Raw genomic sequence first — 20,590 nt, 5'->3', positions numbered from 1 at the left:
ACTGCCGACGTTCCGCCTCACTTCCGGGTTAGCTTCTGAATCAGAGCTCCCTCTTTTTGCTCTTTTTTTTGATACACTGGTACAGTGGTGGGAGAAGTCCTCAGATCTGCAATACCCACAATGTAGAAATACTGTGTCACAAGTCTTGCATTCAAAACCTTGTATGTATTATGCAGAAAAATGGTCCCTGTCAATTCTGAGTGAGGGTTTGGTGTAGTTTAAAGCAGTTGGTGAGGTAAGTACCTGGCATGCATAAAGGTTGAATGAGACAGGTGTTGTAGGTGTGCGATGGCAATGAGCCCAGGCTTCACATGAAAATGTTTATTTAAATTTTTAAATCAAACATAAACTTGTTGTAATCAAAAGTAAGAAACCACTTGTATTTTTTTATTTATTTTAATCAGGGAGAGATGACGAAATATCATACTAACTATTGTAAAGAAAATGAGGAGTGCTTCTTGGGAAAACAAAATAACCAAACAATGCTTAGACATAGCTTAATTTCTAATGCCAATGCTGCTGACTCTCATTTCAGTCAGTCAGTCTTTACAAAGCACTTTATTTGTCTTCACTCATTCAGATTACTGACTGCCCAGCGTGGACTGCAAGGAAAACTTTCAGGGACCTAAGTGCCCAAAGAGTGCTTACCGACTCAAACTGAGGAAACGTGTTATGGCAACACTTTATTTCATTGGTTGTGATGGCGGTTGGGTTTCTTCTTCAGTTGGTCGCTTGCCTTCATTTCCTTGACAGATTTCCTTGCTTGTACATCACAAATGTCATCACTAGAGGGCTCACTGGAGGGAAGACCTATAAAAGCCTTTACTCCTGTCCTTCCTCTCCTCCCTACTCGCTCCTCTGGTTTTCCTCTCTTTATCCTCTTCCTTGTATCCCATTTTTATATCTTCTTCTCTCCATATTTGCCTTTCCTCCTTCCTCACTCTCATCCTTTCCTTTCTCTTTTTGTCTCCTTTTTCATCTACTCTTTCCATCCTCTGTCCCCCTCTTTCCCTCTTCTTCTCACTCCCTTCTCATTTCCTTTCCTCTTTTTCATCCTTCCCTTCCTTTTACTCTCCTCCTTTCCTCCTTTCCTCTTTCCTTCCCCTGTCCCTTTCTTTTCCTCTCTTCTTCCTCTCTTCCCTCTTTTTCTCACTTCCTCACAGCTTCCTATCCTTTCCTCTCTCCTACCCTTCTCTTCTTTCTTTCATCCTTTCCCTCCTCTTCACTTTTCTTCCTCCTTTCCGCCTTTCCTCTTTCCTGCCTGCTCATCTCTTTTCCTCTTAGCCTCTCTCTCTCCTTCGTCCCCTCCCTCTTCTTTTTACTTCCTCCCTGTTTCCTTTCCTCTTTTCCTCTTTTTCATCCTTGCCTTACTTTTGCTCTCCTCCTCTCCTTTCCTCTTTTCCTCTTTTTGTCACTTCTTTGCAGCTTCTTATGCTTTCATCTTCATCAATTATTTTCTTTCAATTTCCTCTCTTCATTTCCTCTTTCCTGCCTGTCCCTCTTCTCCTCTCTATTTCCTCTACTTCTCTCCTACCTCTTCTTTTCACTTCCTCCCACTTTTCTATCCTTTTCTCTCTTCTTTCCTCCTATCTTCTCATTCATCCTTTCCTCCCATCTCCCTCAACTCCCTCCTTCATTCCCTCTCTTCTTCCTTCCTCTCTTTCTTCCCTCATTCTTGTCCATTCTCTCCTCTACTCTTGCGTCTCGCTTTTTCCTTACCTATCTCTCTTCCATCTTCATTTCCTCATCCATTCTTCCACTCATCCTTTCATCCTTTCTGGACTCTTCTCTCTTCATATCCTCCCTTCTTTCCACCTGGCATGTCAGAGCTTGCAAACAGAGAAAGAGAGAGAGAAGTGTGTGTGTGTGTGTGTGTGTGTGTGTGTGTGAGAGAGAGAGAGAGAGAGAGAGAGAGAGATAAAGAGACCAGGAGAGAGCGAGCAGACTGAAGCTGAACAGTGAGCGGGTTGAGTGGGTTGAGCAGCAGGAGTGCTTCTGTCCTCGGAGCTGTGGACGATCCAGTCTCCAGTGTCTGAGAGCAAAGAGTCTGCAGGATAAACTGCTTGTAGTAGAACAAGAAACAGGATCTGTCCACTGAGAACTGAGTCTCGTTTATCAGGACAAAATTTTCTTACTCCAGGATGATCTATCACCTTCCAAACCAACACAGAGCCTGAAGCTGCTCCGGCTCAGCTGAATAAATCATTCCTCTGAAAGAGGAATAAAGAAGAAGAAGAGGAGGGGGAGGAAAAGTTAGCCTATCAACAAAAGACAAGAACAACTAAAAAAGTCTAAATTGGCGCCTTTGCGGACTATTGGATATATTGTTCCCTATGAAATCCAGAAGAAAAGAGGAATAATAGAGAAAAAGTGACGTGAGAAAAGAAGGAAAAGGGTTTCATTGTAAGACCAACCAAAAAAGGATGTTGGTGTCTGTTACATCCTAAAAAAACAAAAGAAGGAGATATAAAGATGAAAATAAAGATTGAGTAACAGAAGAAAACTGCAACCATAAGTGTCTGGTTTTGCTTTTTTTTTTCCAAATCCAGAAAAAAGGAGGAATAAAGCAGAAAACACAGAAGAGGAGGAAGTTTTTTCACCCTAATGATCAAAGATGTTGTAGATCAACTGTGTGAACTTCACTCTCTCAAGAAGGAAGAAAAAGAAAGAACTAACAGGGGAAGAAGAATATCAGCTTGTCAGCTGAAAAAATCAAGGAAAAGTTTATTTTCACTTTTTAGTTTTTGGAGATTTTATTAAATTATTCTGAAAGAGAGGGAAGAAAACAACTTAAAGAGTCTGAATTTGCAGTTTGCTGAAGACAGAGGAGCAGGAAAAGTTCAAGGACCAACCAAAAAAGTCTAAAGAAGCTACAGAAACGCAAGAGTGAAGAGTCAAAAGTGAAGGAATAGAAAGGATATAGAGGAATAAAGTGGAAAAGAGAAATATCTGGAAAAAAGGGAGGGAAAAAGGGACAAGAAGGTTTAAAGCGACTACAGAGAAGAAAAGGAATAATCAAGGGGGAAAGGCAATAAAGGGAGAAAAAGGATGAACCAAGAAGAAAAGAAGTAGTAAAGAAAAAGGACAAATCAAAAGAATAGGGAGGACTAAAGAACAAAAGTAGAAACAAAAAAGGGGGGACTAAAGCAAAAAGAATCCAGAAACATTTCAAAGGGAAAATCAAGAGTAAAGAACCCGAAGGACCCAGGTGTGGCAATGAGGCTTCTTGCAGCGCCTCTCTCCATCCTCATCCTCCACATTGCAGTGGCAACCTTGGCAGGCAGCATGGCCCCGGGCCGGCTGGAGCGCTGGGTCCGCTCAGGCCTCCAGTCGCTGCACTGGGACCAGCTGGACCGTTGCCTCCGCATGTCCTCCCTCCCTGAGGCCGAGTGCAGGCGGCTCGCCCACCTGCCAATGTCCGCTGTGGCTGTTTACGTATCGGAGCCACGCACAGCTGCAGGTAGGGAGGGCAAAGGTCACACATCACCGGGGTTTTTTCTTTTTTCCTGAGTGAGGGTTTGGTGTAGTTTATAGCAGTTTATGAGACAAGTGTACAATGTACAGTATACAACCAGTTGATGTACAATTTTTCAGTGTCATTTAATTTCAAGATGTGTTTAAATGTCCATGTTGAGGGGGGAAATACACTGAAATCACTGAAAAAGAAGAGTGAAATTATTAACTTATTGCCTTTAAAAAATCAGTCAAAAGAATTCAATAAAAGAGACTGGTTTAGTGGTCATACTGATTAATGGGTGCAAAAGTCTTGCCTTAAAAAGAACAACTGAAAGAGTCTAAATTTGCTGTTTGAATAATACAAATTGTATCACTGATTTGTCTGAAATACAGAAAAAGATAAATCCATTAATGATTAAGTTTGCCAGACCATTTCACATGGACTAAAAATTGTGTTCCTCTAATGAATAAAAAAAAAACCCTGAATATTATTTGTTTTGATTAGTATCATTATTATAATCATTGTATTATAACAATAAATTATAATTATTATAGCAGGCATTGTCAGCAAAAATGCAATGTGATAAATGAAAGGATGGGTCAAAAACATGTCAAAATGTAATACAAATGTTCATTTATCTTATTTATCATAGTAAATTGCTTGTTTCTGTAGCAACTAATTAACAATAGGCCTTTTTTCACAGTAGACATTTGACATGTCACAGTAGAAACATTTGTTTATTGGAGTAAATAATTCATTTAAGGATGGCTGAATTCCATTTAGCTGCTTCAGTTTCAGGGTCCTGTTATTGTTCATGCTGGCTCACTGTCACACTGTCATGACTAGGACAGCTGAACAGAGCCATCGTTAATGTTATTAGTAACACCTGTGCTTTTTCCGATGACAAGTCAAAATGTCCACTGTTAAAAAGGCCTATGGGTAAAAACTTATCAGTACATGTAGTAAATTATTAGATAATATACACAGTATAAAGTAATTTAAAATGGATAAAAATAGAATATCACTTTACCAGATAATGTAAAATCTCCTCAAATGTTTTTACAGATTTTATTCAATTTGACTTTAAAGTCACCATGTTGTATTTAAAGGGACTGTTTCTCTCCTATATGGTATTATATTGTCACTGTGTTACTCAATGTAGTCAAAGTGAAGTTGTTGTTTGAAATGGTATATTATACCTCCGATGGTATCGGTATCATATTACTATAATATGTAGACTACCTACTGAGTCTACGAGTGTGTTTATGTATCACTACTTGATTCTTGTAGACATTGTAGATACACAGACACTTCTGTTTCTTTCTGGTACTTTTAAAGTGCTCTGAGGTATTCATATATCACATTACCGTAGAATTGCCATAGTAAATTTAGTAACCTATGCACAAAGCTACACATGTTTTTCTCTAATATTATAGTATCTCTTTTAACTGGACCATTCGCCTTGTATAATTCATTTCCCTAGTAACAGTCTATTCTTCCAAAACCTTCCAGGTAACTCAGACAAAGTTCTGGCCATCCTGCCGGACTCCTCAGGTAGGATGGTGAGCTCTAAACCGCGGGGAGGTTTCAGCGTCAGCCAGGTGCTGAATGGAGGGGAAGGTCCCCCCAGACAGCAGCAGCCGTTCCCCGGTTCCACAGCTCATGATGCCGTGCTAGTGCTGGATCCGAGCCCTGGGGAGAACTTTGGACACCCAGTGGTCCTCTTCTATGTGGATTTGAATGTGACGAAGAAGAGCTGCTCCCATCTGGATGGCATTTACCTGGGTGAGTCAGCAGACACTGACAGTCTTTCTGTGCATATACTGTTAAGTCATTTTTTACTTTGTGTAAATTACTCATTATTTGGCTGTTAAATTCTCAATCATTCTTTTTTTGGAACATTTAAATTTGGGGCTAAATTAATCCATACAGTATATAATGGAAATGTCAACTAATCATAATTGAAAATAAAGGGCAGTTTTTTGAATGCCTTAAGAAACATTACAAATGTATACAAACCTTTAACTTTACCTTGGATTACATTGTTTTTAGTGTTAACCCTTGTATTAAAGACCTGTCTGTCAATTGAATTGATGGCAGCTTTAAACTTGTAGCACTAGCATTAGTAATTGTAGTAGTAGTAATAACCTAGTAGTAGTCATAGTAGTTGTATTGTTATAGTAGTGGTGGTAATAGCAGTTAGAAGACAGTAGCAAAAGTAGTGGTAATAATGTGGTGCCGCTGGGTAGTTATTCTTGGTCTATTACAATCTATTACAATTTGCATTATTCATAATAATTATTATTCTTCCCTATCAGTACTTCAACGTTCATTATTATGCAGATGATACAATTTTAGATGCCCCCAGCTCCACTACAACCTAGGCTCATCTTCAGTCAACCTTTTTATAGTTTCCAACTATCACTTCTTAATCATAGATTTGTTTTAAATGCAGATATGACCAAGTACATGGTATTCTCCTCATCCACCAGTGTCTTTGATGTTCCTGTCATTAAAACTTTAAATGCTACCCATATCACTCTTGCTGAGTTATACAAATACTTGACAGCAGCCTGTCATTCAAGATTCATATTCAACATTTGACTCAAACATTAAACATCAAACTCAGCTTTCTAGAATTAAAGGCTGTCTGTCTTTCCTAAACTGTTGTTCAGTCAACTTTAATGTCTGCACTTGATTACAGAGTCATTCTGTACTGTCACGCTGCCCCATCATTATTTCAGCAGCTGAACCCTGTTTATCATAGTGCATTACACATCACTTAGTCTTACTTACTCACGTACTCTCTGTATCATAAAGTTGGATGGACTTTCTTAATGACAAGAAGAAATAATCATCTTGTGATATTCATCTACATTCATCGTCTTTCAACTTCCAAACTAGCTAACATCTCTACTCTCATTTAAATCTTGTAACTACAATGCATGATCCAATAACTGCTCAACTTTAGATATCCCATGTATGTAGCACTAATCTTGACAGAAGTGGTTTCAGGTACTATGTACCTTTCTTTATAGAATAAACTGCAATCTGCCCTCAAACTAGATTTGTTCATTCCCCTTGCAGATTTTAAAGCTTTATGATCTGATGTTTTTTGAAAGCAAAAATAGTAATATTACAGCAGGATAGTGGAAGCAGTAGTGATAGTATTCAAAAGCAGTACAACAGTAAAGTAGCAGTAATATTCAGCAGTCCACATGCCTGTTTGTGTTCTTTCTGTGTGTCTGAATTTCTGTTTGAACCCATGCACCAAATATGCATGTATCTGTGTGTATATGTGTACTGCGTGCATATTTAGTGTATATGTGTGTGTGTGTGACTGCCTTTAACTGAAGCAGAAGAGAAAGTAAAAGTTGAATGTGCGTGGTGTCAACCTCCATTTATAGCTCACTGTCTGATGCAGGACACTTTCCTGCTCAGAGGGGGTCTGACCCAACTACCTCTTCAGCACTTTATGCCCACAGCAACATCTGATATGTCTCTGCTGTGTGTGTGTGTGTGTGTGTGTGTGTGTTTGCACTTCTATCTTTGTGATAACCAACTTGGGTTTTAGAGTTAGAGTGAGGACATTTGCAAGGGGAAGATTTTGGTTGCTTCTTTATGGAATGTTTTAGGATTTACTTTCAGCAATAGGTTTAAAATTAGATTTAGATTAAAGCATAATTCCAGTTTAACTACAAAGTGGCCAAAGCTTTGAAAGCACTGAAAATATTGACCCAAATTGTAATAAAACTTTCCTGTAGTTTTTAACAAATGTCTTATATGTCATCTTCAATGTTTTCCATCCACACTTATTTAATTTTGAAAAGTCTGTCATCTAAATCAATTTTTTCTTTTATCTCAATGTAGCCACAGATGAATAACTGTAAACCTAGGTTAGTTGGTAACATTTTTGACCATAAATTAAATCACCATTTTGTACTTGTAAAGTCATCTGACAGCAGAAATAAAAAGATGTGTCAATATTAGCAGCTGTATTGAGAAATTGCCCATTGTAAACAACAAAATACTGTGAGTGATCACAGAGAAATTCAGGAGGAGACAGACAATTGTTGTGTGACACTAAAAGCAAAGTGAGAGTATTTGTAAAAGGGTTGACAATCAAACATCAGCGTTTCTAAAAAGCTTCACTTTTGGTGGTGGCAAACAGCGGGTTGATTGTGGATAAAAGGCCAAACGGAGAGTAAAAGAAGTGTTTCCAAAGTGCTTTATTCATGTAGAAATAGTCCAAGGGGACAGAAAGTAAATGTATTCTGTGATGGTCCTCATGAGTCCTGTAAAAGATACATGTTTGAAAGTGCAAGTTGTTGACCTCCCGCTGTGAGAGAGGTTAGGGCCAGATGTTAAGGTGAATTTGGCCCGTGTTACACGAACACACACCTGTCAATTATTCATACACGCATACAGCACTGTGCCCCCTGCTGGGTGCTGTAGATGGATTTTTGGATCAGAGACTTTTAGAGCAAAACTTTTAGACCTCATTTAACCTGGAGAGGACAGGAAGAAAGAATAAATAGAGGGAGGAAGAAAATGGAGGTTTGCTATGCAAAGGAGGAGAAGAAAGGAGAAGAGAAAATGGGAGTATAGTAAGTACAGAAGACATAAACGAAAAGCTCAGGAAATGAAGAGGATAAATGGAGTGAGGGAAAAGTAGGTGGAGAGAAAACTGTAATCAATTAAAGTAAATTGGAGGAACCCCAAACTACTTTTTCCCAGAATGATTGAGCTGCATTTTATTCCGTTGCAAAATGATACAAGGGTACCAATCCCCCCCACAAAAACTTCATTCACCTCTAGCCATGATGATCATGGCCATGTTAACCTGTTAGGGGCCCCTTTACCATCCTCTAGCGACAGCCTTAAGGAAGGAGGTCATACTCCTTCAACATTGCACTTTTATAAATACCTTTTTACTTTTTCAGCTGAGAAGGGGAGGCCAAGCTGGCAGTAATGGCCCATTGATCTTATTTCCCACTGAAGGACATTGTGTATCTAAACATGTCTCTAAAGATATAAAAATGTCTTTCACTCTCTGTGTCTTCAGGTGAGGAGTGTTTGACTCTGGCTTTGAAGGGTCGTTGTCAGAACCAGCTTAAGCGTCGGCAAGCCGGGCCAGAGAGGCTTATGGGTAATGGACATGGTCGACTGGCAGGTGGGGCACTGCGTGGTGGTACCATTACCACTAGCGGTGGTAGCCGTCTAGGGGAGCGGGCCATTGGAGGGCTATGTGAAGTCCACTTTCTTCCACTGGTGGTTGGACTCGGAGACAACAACCGAACACAGAGACTCAGATGTGTTGGTAGGTCTTAAATCGCTCCTTTTATGAGGGTTCAGCAGATCTGAACAAAACCCAGTCAACTCCTTTTAACTAACAAACATGGAGGAAGGTGTATTTTTTGGAGGCTAGCAGTTTCCCCTGCTTCCAGTCTAAATGCTAAGCTAGGCTAAACACATTTTTGGTCTCTAATGAACACACAGATTCAGGTGATAACAGTCTTTTCATTTCATATCTACTACAGGTAAAACACCAAACTTTGATTACCTATTAATTCCTGAAAGATGGAACATCCTTGAACACACAAAAAGAAAGGTTTAACGAGACTAAGAGTCTTCAGCCATTCTAGCGGCTCTGTGAGGTTGTACTTCGGCACAGCATTGCTTTAACGTCCCCATGCTGACATGCTCACAATGACAATGTTAACATACTAATGTTTGGCATGTATAAGGTTTACCATGTTCACCGTCTTAATTTTGCGTGCTAGCATGCTAACATTTGCTAATGAGCACTAAACACAAAGTGAAGCTGAGGCTGATGGGAATGTCATTAGTCTTGCAGGTATTTGGTCATAAACCATTTGGTCAAAAAAATATTGGACAAATAAAATGTTGACCTGAAGAAACATAAATGTCTGTACCACATTTTAATCACAATTCATGCAAAACCTGTGGAGATATTTCACTCACAACCAAAAATGTCAACCTGTTGGTGGCACTACGGAAAAGTTAGGAGATCACCAAAGTCATTAGGATTCATCCCTTGGTGATCTTGAATATCAGTACCAAATTGCATGGCAGTCCACCCAGTATTGAGATATTTCATTCAAAAGCAAAACCTTCAACCTCATGGCGATATAAGAGTAAAAGTCAGAGTTTCAAAGTAATAAGGATACATCCTCCTGGTGATAGAATATCCATTTCAAGCATTCTGTTGCACCTTTCCTGGTAGGAGGCTCTCTGAGTGAAATGCAGAATTATTCTCATGTTATGCCAAGACCACCCACACCTGCAGCCTCTGCCAGCAACCTGGGCCTCGTGAGAAAAACTGCTGGAAAATTATTATCATGCTGTTATGGCAAACATAGACAATCCACAAACCACCTCTGGCATGCTACAAATATGTGGAGATTAAAGGTGGTGTAAGCGATTCTGGAGAAAGATTGTTTGAACTCAACAGCCAAACAAATACACCCCTCCCTTTAGGCAACAACACTAACAACTGAGCAATACGGCAGAATCCAGAGCGTCTGCTCCCCGAGGGTAGCTGACGCAAAACAAAAATTATAATATAAAACATCAAACAAACGACATGCAAGCACACAACAATGACCGAAGACAGGGCTGTAGGTTTGTAGCTAAACTATCAAGGAAGGTTACCTAGCATAGCATTTCGATTTATACATCAATCCAATAATAATAATGTTTTTAGGTCTTTGTGGCTATAAAACCCTTCTCAAACGTACAGACAAATACCATGATATAGAACGAACGACACAGCAAGTAATGTAACCAAATGTCACTAACATTAGCTAGGTTGTGGGTTAGCAAACTGATGATACAGTTGCTGCTGAGAAGCTAACATGCAGAGAGGATGAGACAGTTTCCCAGAGCCAGCACACCAGCTCCAGACAGCGATACTTATAACTCTCCTGCTACTATAGCTAACATCACAACAACAGCATATATTGCCAAACTAGAAAGTAAGCTGAATGCCCATGGGCAAGTCATTTAACGTTACCTGACATATAAATCACAAACATCACAAACAGGGACAAAACAATACTGACCTTTTGGTTCTGTAAAACATAACAAGTAATGTTACCCACCTGTCAAGCAAAAACAGACCAACCTCAGCATCCATCTTCATACCTTTCAACTCTCAGAGGTCTCTCCACTGTTGGAAAGCCTCATGTTAAAGTGGCTCTTTGCCCTTGCCTGATCATAAAACTTCTTTTTCAACTTTTGTTATTCTGACCTTCTCCTCTTTGTCTGTTTATTGGCCATCTCTCCCTCTTGACGATTACACTTTGTTAGTATGTGCCACGAACGTGAGATGTTACCGATTGGCTGGAATAGTGTTGTGTGGCTCGGCCCGAGCCACTTTGTTTGTTTCCCATTTACAGAGCCAGGGCTGTGTACAAACACCGGATTATTTTTTCAGCACAAACACAGAACGGACAGCTATGGGACCGTGAGGAGATATTTGCTGAATTTGACAAAAAATGTAGAATTGCTTACCCCACCTTTAAGTGTTTCTTAATTGTTGATTGTGACCCATGTACACATGTCTGCTGAGTAGACTAGCATACCAAGTTTGACTTGATGTCAGGAAATTTGTTGAATGTTTCAGCATTGAGGCTGTGCTTTATTTAGAAGTGGATTTATAGACAAGCACCTGTGTATTTTCTGTGATATTTTTCATTTCTGACATGCCACCTCCTCCAACAGACCATGCAGAGTTTGCAAGGTGCCCTCAGCCACTGCCAATGAGCTCTCCCAGTTTGCCTGTCTCAAGCTGTGAGCTAAATAAAAACACCAGACGCTGCCACCAGCAGCCGTTGGCCACGCACCTCTCCTGCCGACTCTACCAGACCTGTGACCACGCTGTGCTAATCTCAGGTATGACAGTTTGTGTTTTTTCCTATTTGCATTGTTCTTATCAAATATCACCAAATGATTCTAATTGGTTTCACAATTACCTTTTGGCCAGACAGCATGCGTGTGGCTTTTGGAAATGTTAAATCTGAATAGGCTCAATTCTGGGGTCTGTTCTGTTCACTCTTTATATAGATGATATTGCTTCTTCTGTATCTGGGTGTAATATACATCTTTATGCTGATGATTCTAATTTAATTCTGTAGTGTGGATGCTGCTAAATCTCTTCAGCGCTGCTTTGCTGATTTACAAATTGCACTCAAGAACCATAAATTAGTTCTTAATGCAGATAAAACTAAATTTATGTTTTTTTTACCAGAGTCAAAAATATTGATTATGAAAATCTCATAATTTCTACTAAGAATGGTACAAATATTGAAAGAGTCACAGAGTACAAGTATCTTGGAACTTGGATTAATGAAAAGGTAACTTTTAAATACCATGTGACTAAACTGGTGAGCAACTTAAGGGTGAAAATAGGAATAAAATACTTCTATAGGAATAAAATGTTTTCCTCTGCATTGTAGAAGGACGCTTCTTGAGGCAGTTTTCCTATCAGTCTTGGATTATAGTGACATTTTCTACATCCATGCTTCAGTTGCAACTCTGAAGCCCTTGGGTGCTTTTTATCACTCTGCACTAAGATTCATTACTGGTGATAATTATAATACTCATCATTGTGAGCTTTATTATTTTTTATTATTTGTGTTTCTTGTTGCCTATCTTGGTGGTCTTTTACTCGGCTATCTCTATCTCAATGTATTTCCAAGTTAGAATAAAGGTTGAATGAATGAATGATTAAAACAGATATACATAAGAGACTATGACAAGGTATGTGAATGTTTTGATGTCTGGAGTTTGGATTTATTGCTCACTGAAGAGGGATAACAAGCAGTTTGACACCTGACAATCTAGGCAAACATGTCCCCAACACATACCTCCATTTAAAGTAAACCTTAATATCTTCTTAATGGAACAAAACACAAACAATCTTGAATAAGAGACACACTGCAAAGTATTAAATTAAACTAAATGTTGTTTGTATTGTCTTGGAGTATGTAGTGGTCGTGACATTGTGACGAAGTTGCATTTGACCAACCAGCATCAAACTTTTCTGAAACACTACTATTAATGCTAAAATATAGTCAAATGACTTCATGCCATTTTTAGTCTATAATTTTAGTGTGCAGCATTTTTGGTTCATTTATTATCCAACCCACCTTTCTATAAGACTTTCTGGAGTGCAAGAAGTGCAAGGGCAGTTGTGATGCATTTATGGCGAAACAGTTCCAAACCCAGGTTAAGATTAAAGTTGCTTTATTATGTGACTCAGATTTAAAGTATAACTACTACCTCTGTTATAAAAACACACAGGGAACTAACTTAACTTAACTATTTAATAATTTAGAGGCACATAGAGGCCAGCTAATTTTCTAGCACGTAGGGCAGCCTATATGGTACTGCATCGCATTTTCTCCGCTGGAAGGTCAATGCATCACATTTTCTCCATTTTAAGGGCACCCTAGAGGACACTTTATCATGTTTTATCTACCATGAGTCCCCCTGAGTCTCGAGTAAGCCTCTAGCACCACATGCATGTCTGAACACCATCAGCGTATTAGTACAATCAAATAGCACTGAACTTTACAACCCAGCACCTATAAATTGTGCTTCAATAGGTCGCCTAGCTAATTTTAGCATAGCAACTCATGGCCACAGTAGCTAGAGCCTAGAGCCAGACAGACACAGAGCCTGGTTCTCTGGTGCTGTGTGACCGCTGTGTCTCTGTGTGACTGGTAGAAAGTCGCTCTGCTGTGGCTAATCAAAATCAAACTGCTAATAAAGACAGGAGTGCTGTGCTGTGTTCACGGTGGCCTCTGAAAATGTGTGTGTGTGTGTGTGTGTGTGTGCACTGCAGGCGGCTGGCAGCAGCAGATGACGTTCCAGCGTCATGTTCAGAATCTTCAGAGGTTCTACAGAATGCTGCAGAACAACGGCTTCCATAAAGATCACATCAAGACCTTCTTCGCCAGCAGCGGACAGCTTCCAGGTAGGACAGTTTTGCTCTATGAACACTTAAAGTTTCTTGCCTCTGTCTCACTGACCAAATTTAAGTCTTACAATTGCACTTAAAACTTATTATTTTCTCAGTCAAACAGCCACAGAGCAAACATTTCAAATTAAATTTAAAAAAAGCTTTCACAGTTAACATGCTGCCCTTTACTTTTGAAAACTGACCTGCATTCAAGCTGCTATGTTTTTAAAAAAAAATCTTCTAAATATCTGAAAAAGTTCTCGTTACACTCTGACAGCTTACCCTGGATCATTATCATCGTCTTGGCCTCAATGAAGTGGCCTGACTCATGATGTATACCATGTGGCTGTAATGTGGACTTAATCCTGTCTAAACCCAGCACAGGTGTTGCAGAAAGTACATAATACTACATGCATTCAGTTTCCCTGCCTCCCTGTTATAACTGTCTAAGATTTTGTTTCTCTTTTTTTCTCCTCTTCCTCTAATTAATCTCACGGGCAAAGAGGAGCAAAAGCAAAGATCATTTTAAGAGTTTAGAAGAAACAACTCAGAATTTAGATATTTCTTTTAAGAAATATCTGAGATATATTTTACAGTACTGTAGACAAAGAAAAGCTAGTGAGCAGGTAAACTCCACCAAAGATTGAACTGACTATGACTATCTCTACAACATGTCTAACTGAACACCCCCGTCTCCTCCCCCCACAGAGGATGTAGAGGGTGTGTACTCGGCAACGGAGAAAGCGGTGATTCGTAACCACGTGTCGTACGTCTGCAGGAAGCAGCACTGCGCCGACACACTGGTTCTTTACCTGAACTCTCCAACACGCAATGACGGCACCATGCTGCTGTGGGACGCCAACCTCAATGGCATTGTAAGAGAGACACACACACCCATCAACTACCGTTATGCAAATATTAGGAGTTGGTTCATTGAGATAAACAGCTGGTGGCACTTTTTCTTCAGTTGGGTGCCATTAAACCATCGGAGAAGAACAGAACACAACAAGATGATGTCATTAAAACAGCGCAAAACTCAAACAAACAAACGACGTATAAAACGGAATGGAAATATAACATTTACGTTTGTTTTATGTATTCATTTGAGGAAGGTTACAGTCTCCTCATCACTCCATACACATCATGAGCGACGTCATGGTGTATTCACTAGGCCTGTTTTCATTGCACATTGTCGCATTTTGCTTTTATTCATTCACCAACTTTTCCTCATCAGCCAAGCATAAATTCTTAGTAGTACATTGTTGCCACCACTCTTGTTACAGATATACAATAAGCCGCACACTGATTTATTCCCCTATACTGACAGTCAAAGTTGTGTGTGTGTGTGTGTGTGTGTATAGGGAATATCATGCAGCAGTGTCTAGCACACAAAGAGATACAGACATACACACTCTTTAAAGTGAAACAATAGACTGGTGTCTTTAAAGCAGATCACCAACACAGAATGGAAAATGATTTATCAGACACACATGGGAACCATTACCAGCCTGATAAGATGATTCCTCTGACTACACACATGCACACACACACACACACACACAGGACCACCCAGACAACCGTATTGTCGTCACATTTAGGTTTCTCAAAATTAGGATATGAGCTCATCTGGTTGAAGGCAGTTATTACAAAGAAATGTTTAACACCAATCAACTGATCCGACTGGGTCCAGCAGGCTGTGGTCATGGCTGTAAACACATACTGGTAAAATTCTACATCCTGTTAATATTCATATCAGAGAGGACACAACATCTGGTGATACTGATGTTAGAAATGTTTTTGTTGAAACTCAGTGGATGCGCATTAAACAGTTGTCGAAAACAATTGTTTGAGCGTGCACGGTGAGTGCGTATGCTACCACTAACACGTTAGCTAGTGTGATGAAACTTCATTCATTCGGCAAGAAGAGGAAAACCGCCCACAATTCCAACTTGGAAATGTTAACAGATTATTCCACGATGGTTACCCTCACCGTGAAACTTGTCATTTAAATAGCCTAAATTAGCTACTTTTGTTGTGCTTTATATTTCTAAGCTACAAACAGTCTATGACTCCTTTTAAATCAGCTGAATTGATTGTATCAGTGTTAATATTGGATTTTATTTAAATGTAAGTGCAAATAATGGCTAGCCATTTTTCCACTGGTTGATTGATACTTGTAGTTCTTTTCACTAAATGGGAGACAGTGAAACTGTTAGAAATTTGTCATCTTCAACTCAGAATTACATCTAGGAGACTGGCTGCAACAGTCTTTCCCTCTCAGCTGCTCGTAATTATGGTCTGAATGATGTGATGTGAACATGGCATAGTAGCCAGTCAGAAACAGAAATGCTTTTTCCATTCTGCTGCGTCTTATTTCCTAGTGTTGACACTACAATAAAGAAGCTAATTTATTACATTTACCCCCTTGTATTTGCACATCCCAGCAAACCTTGACTACTTTGTCTATACAGCATGTTCGGTGTGTGCTACAGGCGTCAAAGGATGCGATGTGGCCAGTGTATGTTTCCCTTTACTCTTGTCTGATCTCACCCCTCTCTGCATACCCTCACCATCGTTCTGAAACCCGTCTTAGTTTATTGAGGTGACCAAGAGTTTTCAAAAAATATAACTTGTGTCTTGTCCTCCTCCCTCTCTCTTTCCAGGCTGATCTGAAGGAGCGATACTCCGTCAACGAGCTGCTGGCCGACCTGGCCGGCTGCAGGGCAACTCGGGTTTTGCTGTTTGTGGATCAGAGCTACAGTGGTGTTCTGTCCAAGAGGCTGCGAGGGTCCCAGAAACACCTCAATGTGGTTCTGATCCAGAGCCAGACACAGAAGACCCACAACCACCAGAGGTTGAACCCTGGCTGGGAGGACACCAGCTGGTTCTACATCAGCTCTGTGACCTGCCTGCTGGACCACCTGGGAAAGGTAATTTCACATTTAAGGTTGTTTTTTCTTTTTACTCTTCTAAATAATCTTCTAATCTCCTCTTCCACTAATGATGTTATTAGGGTAGTGGGATGTCTCGCCTCCTGAAGCCATGGGCCGGCCTTTTAAACGTGACATTGGCAGGCGCCCCCTGTAACGCCACGCCGCCTCTGACGGATGGCGAGATGCGGCGAGAGTACCAGGGCTGCCAGAACCTGCCAACCGCGCTCTGGCACCAGAAACTGAGGAGGACCAACAGAGAGAGAGACACTGAGACTGACTGGGAGAGAGAGAGAGAGTGAGAGAGACTGCAGTGGGAAACTAATTATGGACACACACAACGACCATATACAAGCGTTTGCATTACACATATGCATATTTGTGTGTTAACTTAGGACTTTAGTTTCAGTGTGCTTGGTGGACAGTGGCGTGTGCATGTGCTTTCTGTCCTAGCTCAGACAGTAACCATGGTGATGACAGCTCATCCCAACAGGAGTGTCCTGAACACCATGTGAACCGTATGTGTGTGTGTGTGTTTGTGTGTGTGAGTTCAGCAAGAGGACAACCAGTCTCGGAGACCATTGCTAGCTTACATTCGGATCAGTGTGTGTGTGTCTGTGTGCGTACGCCACATCTCCTGGGCTCTTGAACATTTCAGAGCCAATCATCTATCTCTATTTTTATCTTTACAACAGTTATTTCTTCATTCTGCCCTTTGCTTCACCTTTCATCAGCTACTTTGCTCCTCCCTTTCCTCTCTTGATCTCCTCCTCTAACCTCTTCTCAACTTAATTTCCTTCTTGCCTCCTTCTTTCCTTCCTTTCTTGACTTGCTTATCTCATTTTCTTCCCTTTCTCTCGCTCTTTTCTTTCTTCTTGCCCTTCTCCCGCTCTCTTCTTTCTTAAATTCTTCCTGTGTTTCTTTTGCTGGCATTCGACTCCTTTCTCGACTGTCTTTCTCAACTTCTTTCTCCTTTTACCCTTTCCTCTATTTTTCTTACCTTCTCCACTTTTCCTCTTCCTTTTTGGCTGACAGTGTTTGAAAAAGTTGAATATTGGAATAATTTTGACAGAACTGACAAAATCCTAACACATAGATGAGTTTCCATTGACGTGTTACGTGCGCACAAGAAAACCTGAACATTAACACCACAATTTTTTCAAAAAACATTACTTACAGATTGAGAAAAAACCTTAACTCAAGGTCCACTTCCTAGCTTTTATCCGCATCTCACAGTTAAAAGCTCCTGAATGTATTTATTTTTTGTCAATCTAGTGTTTCCAAGGTCAAGAACTTTCACACTCAGTACTGACAATATTTTTGGAGAGTAGGGTGACACATGAAGCCTCTTAACCCAAACTGCTGCTTGCTCTTCTCAAATCAGTCAGATGTCCGTTCAGTACATCATATTTGCCAAGCAGAACTATCATTTGTAAAAGAAATTCCTAAAGTCAACATTTGGGTAATCCAAACTGTGTCACATTGTAGTTTAGACCCCTCTTAAAAAACCCAATCAGCTAATGATATTTTGCTACTTTTACAAATGATGTCCTCATAATTATGTCCTAAAATGACAAAATGTTGTTTGTCAGAGTCGTCCAAAACTAAATATACACAAGTCTAAAGGTCGCGTATATGAGCATTTCTCATCTGATGCCCCTGTGGTATGGTTATGCTACGTAAAGTTAGGTAACAATTGTTGTCATGTTGTAAAGAAACCAATAGGAGAAAGGACATAAACCCTGGTCTTCTGTGTTCTAATGGTTTGAACAAACAACCAACCTGAGTGATGAGAAAACCAGACAGGTTTTAAACAAATCCCCAGTTCAACTCAATTATCTAAACCACATCTTTGGTAGTGAACATAAAAGTGAACACAAGAAATTGTTTATGGTTGCCCTGTGGTCTCTGTTCTAGAAGTTGTATCATGATGACCAACAAGAACAATGGTCAAACCTTCAAAAAATAAAATCCAGGTTGTAAAAAGAATTTAATGTTGCATTAAAGCAGAGTGGTGTCTGAAGCCAGGAAATTTAATTTTTAAGATTTAGAGATAGAGGGCTTGTTATGCTTCTTAACCTGAGGAAGAGGGAAAGAGAGAGACACTGAGACAGCCAGGAAACGAGAGACAGAAACTGGTTGGCAGTGATCATGATTAAGATATGAAGCACTGAGACTGCCCTCACTGCTACACAGACTGGCTATGGCATTTTAATAAGGGCACAACTTGTGTGTGTGTGTGTGTGTGTGTGTGTGTGTGTGTGTGTATGTGTGTTCTATCACATAGACAGAGGCATCACATGAAACATGCACACATTCTAATATTAATCCATCCCTACACTAACAAGTACTTGTTGTCCTCTACTTTTGGTGGTACTTTGTGATGATTTTTGTCTATACATTACCTCCTGTCTTTTCTTCATCCGAATAACCATATATACCACAGCCCAGTGTACATCTCATTCCCTCTCTGCTATGTTTTGTACTAATGTCTGTTGTACTGATTTGTTTTTACAAAAGATGGAAGTTGATTGGAAGAAAAACTTTCCATGTGGAAATTGTGTGGAACGTTTTGGACCAGAACTGTGTCCAACTAGTTGACATGTGCATATCCACAGTTTGTGTAATGATCTGTACAGAGTACGACATGTAATTTAGCAGAAATGTTTCTAGTTGCCTCCAGCAAATCACAATCTAGTCAATAAAAGTACTTTTAGAAACCAGCGAAGTACATGAGATTTATTTGTCTGGCTTCCAACTCTAAAGCACTGACCAGGTGACCATATCAGCAGAATAGGGCATAGCAGTGAATAGGCAAAGCAGACTTGTAAATATAAGCTAAACCTAAGTACCGTCCTATGTTAATCTTTCTTGTTGTCCTGACAATCCTGTTTAGCTTTTGACTACTCAGTGGTTTCATACAGCGTTATAAAGCACAACCTTGTGAACCGCTGCTGTCTGACCCAGTTGTCTCCAACAAGCGCACAATAACTTTCAAACCGAGGCTGTTGCAACCAGTTTAAAAAACAGATAGGCCTGCATTTTTAATACCGAGTAGAGTTCCCCTATGGCACTCAGACGACCACCACCCAGTATTTTAGGTGTCCAAGGTTCCATTCATTTTATGCATAGACAATGTTGGGTGACTGGCAGTTGAAGCATTTCTAAGTGCTGGAATGGATATGAAGCTTTCCCGTTTGAGTCATCAGTACCAGCAAGGAGCAAGAAAAAAAAAGTTCAGAATCAGATGTCATGTACAAAGACCATGTGTAAATTGTGTAAAGGAAAAAAAAAAAAGAGAGACTTAAATTCACACGTACAAGACTGAGTATGTACTGTAAAAACACAAGTCAACTATAACTCCCAAGGAGCATTAGAGTAACAAAGATCAAATCAAAAAGCAAGCTCAAAAACTCTGCTGCTGGGGCTGCTAAAGGCTAACTGAAGGCAGAGTCAAGAGCTGACGTATTTATAATCAGTGGCCGTAACATTATCCTGACTCCTACTGTTCCTCTTTCTACATTGTGGAACACTAGGATAATCATTGAAGGAAAACATTTCTCGATCCTCCCCTTTAAGAGGATATTGTAATCCTAGATGCAAAAACACTGAAACAAATACATTTCCCTAGCACTTTGGATTGCCCTGTTGTTGAAGTGTGTTATACACAAATAAACTTGTCTTCTCTAAGAAAAAAAGACACTGTAGTAAAAGTTCAAAACACTCCTGTCAAAAACAACATATCTGTAGCTGCTCTTCAGTGTAATTACATAACCTTGAACATTCTTGAATGATTCAAAGTGTATTGCCGTGTATGCGCTGTTTCTGTAAATATCACACAATTATTATATCAGTCATTTCAGGTTCGTATTAGAGCTTCTCAGTGTGACAGAAGATTAATCTCAGCCATAAATGAGACACTTTGTGGTTTTCAATTATTTGACAAGGAGAATCTCCTCAATGACTAAGTTAATGTTTGTAACTTGACATACATTATAATTACCACTCATCTTTATTGCATTGAAAAATGTGTGTAACCTATAGCCTGTCCCTTCTGTGTAAGCAGATGTATATATGAAAAAAGTAAGGTGTTGTAGATAAATCTTTGTATTTATTGTCCTGTATGTTATCCATTAATGACTGTAACCTCTGTTTATATATGAAATATTGTCAAACAAATAGCCTACACATAAAAAAATAAATAATCAAACGATG

General features: G+C 39.7%; 1 protein-coding gene across 1 annotated transcript; it reads left to right on the top strand.

Annotated features, from left to right (window-relative positions):
• The first annotated feature begins 1,628 nt into the window (after nucleotides 1–1,628).
• si:ch211-67e16.11 lies at nucleotides 1,629–20,590 on the top strand. The gene is made up of 8 exons (XM_044217674.1): nucleotides 1,629–3,460; nucleotides 4,970–5,242; nucleotides 8,523–8,777; nucleotides 11,204–11,374; nucleotides 13,329–13,460; nucleotides 14,154–14,320; nucleotides 16,109–16,375; nucleotides 16,459–20,590. Exons 1-8 carry the CDS (start codon nucleotides 3,217–3,219, stop codon nucleotides 16,675–16,677), a joined length of 1,728 nt encoding a protein of 575 aa, XP_044073609.1. The 5' UTR covers nucleotides 1,629–3,216; the 3' UTR covers nucleotides 16,678–20,590.

The sequence above is a fragment of the Siniperca chuatsi genome, linkage group LG12, assembly GCF_020085105.1.
Source record: "Siniperca chuatsi isolate FFG_IHB_CAS linkage group LG12, ASM2008510v1, whole genome shotgun sequence".
Lineage (NCBI taxonomy): Eukaryota > Metazoa > Chordata > Actinopteri > Centrarchiformes > Sinipercidae > Siniperca > Siniperca chuatsi.
Note: the sequence above shows the minus strand (reverse complement) of the source record. Positions and strands in the feature narration are given on the sequence as shown.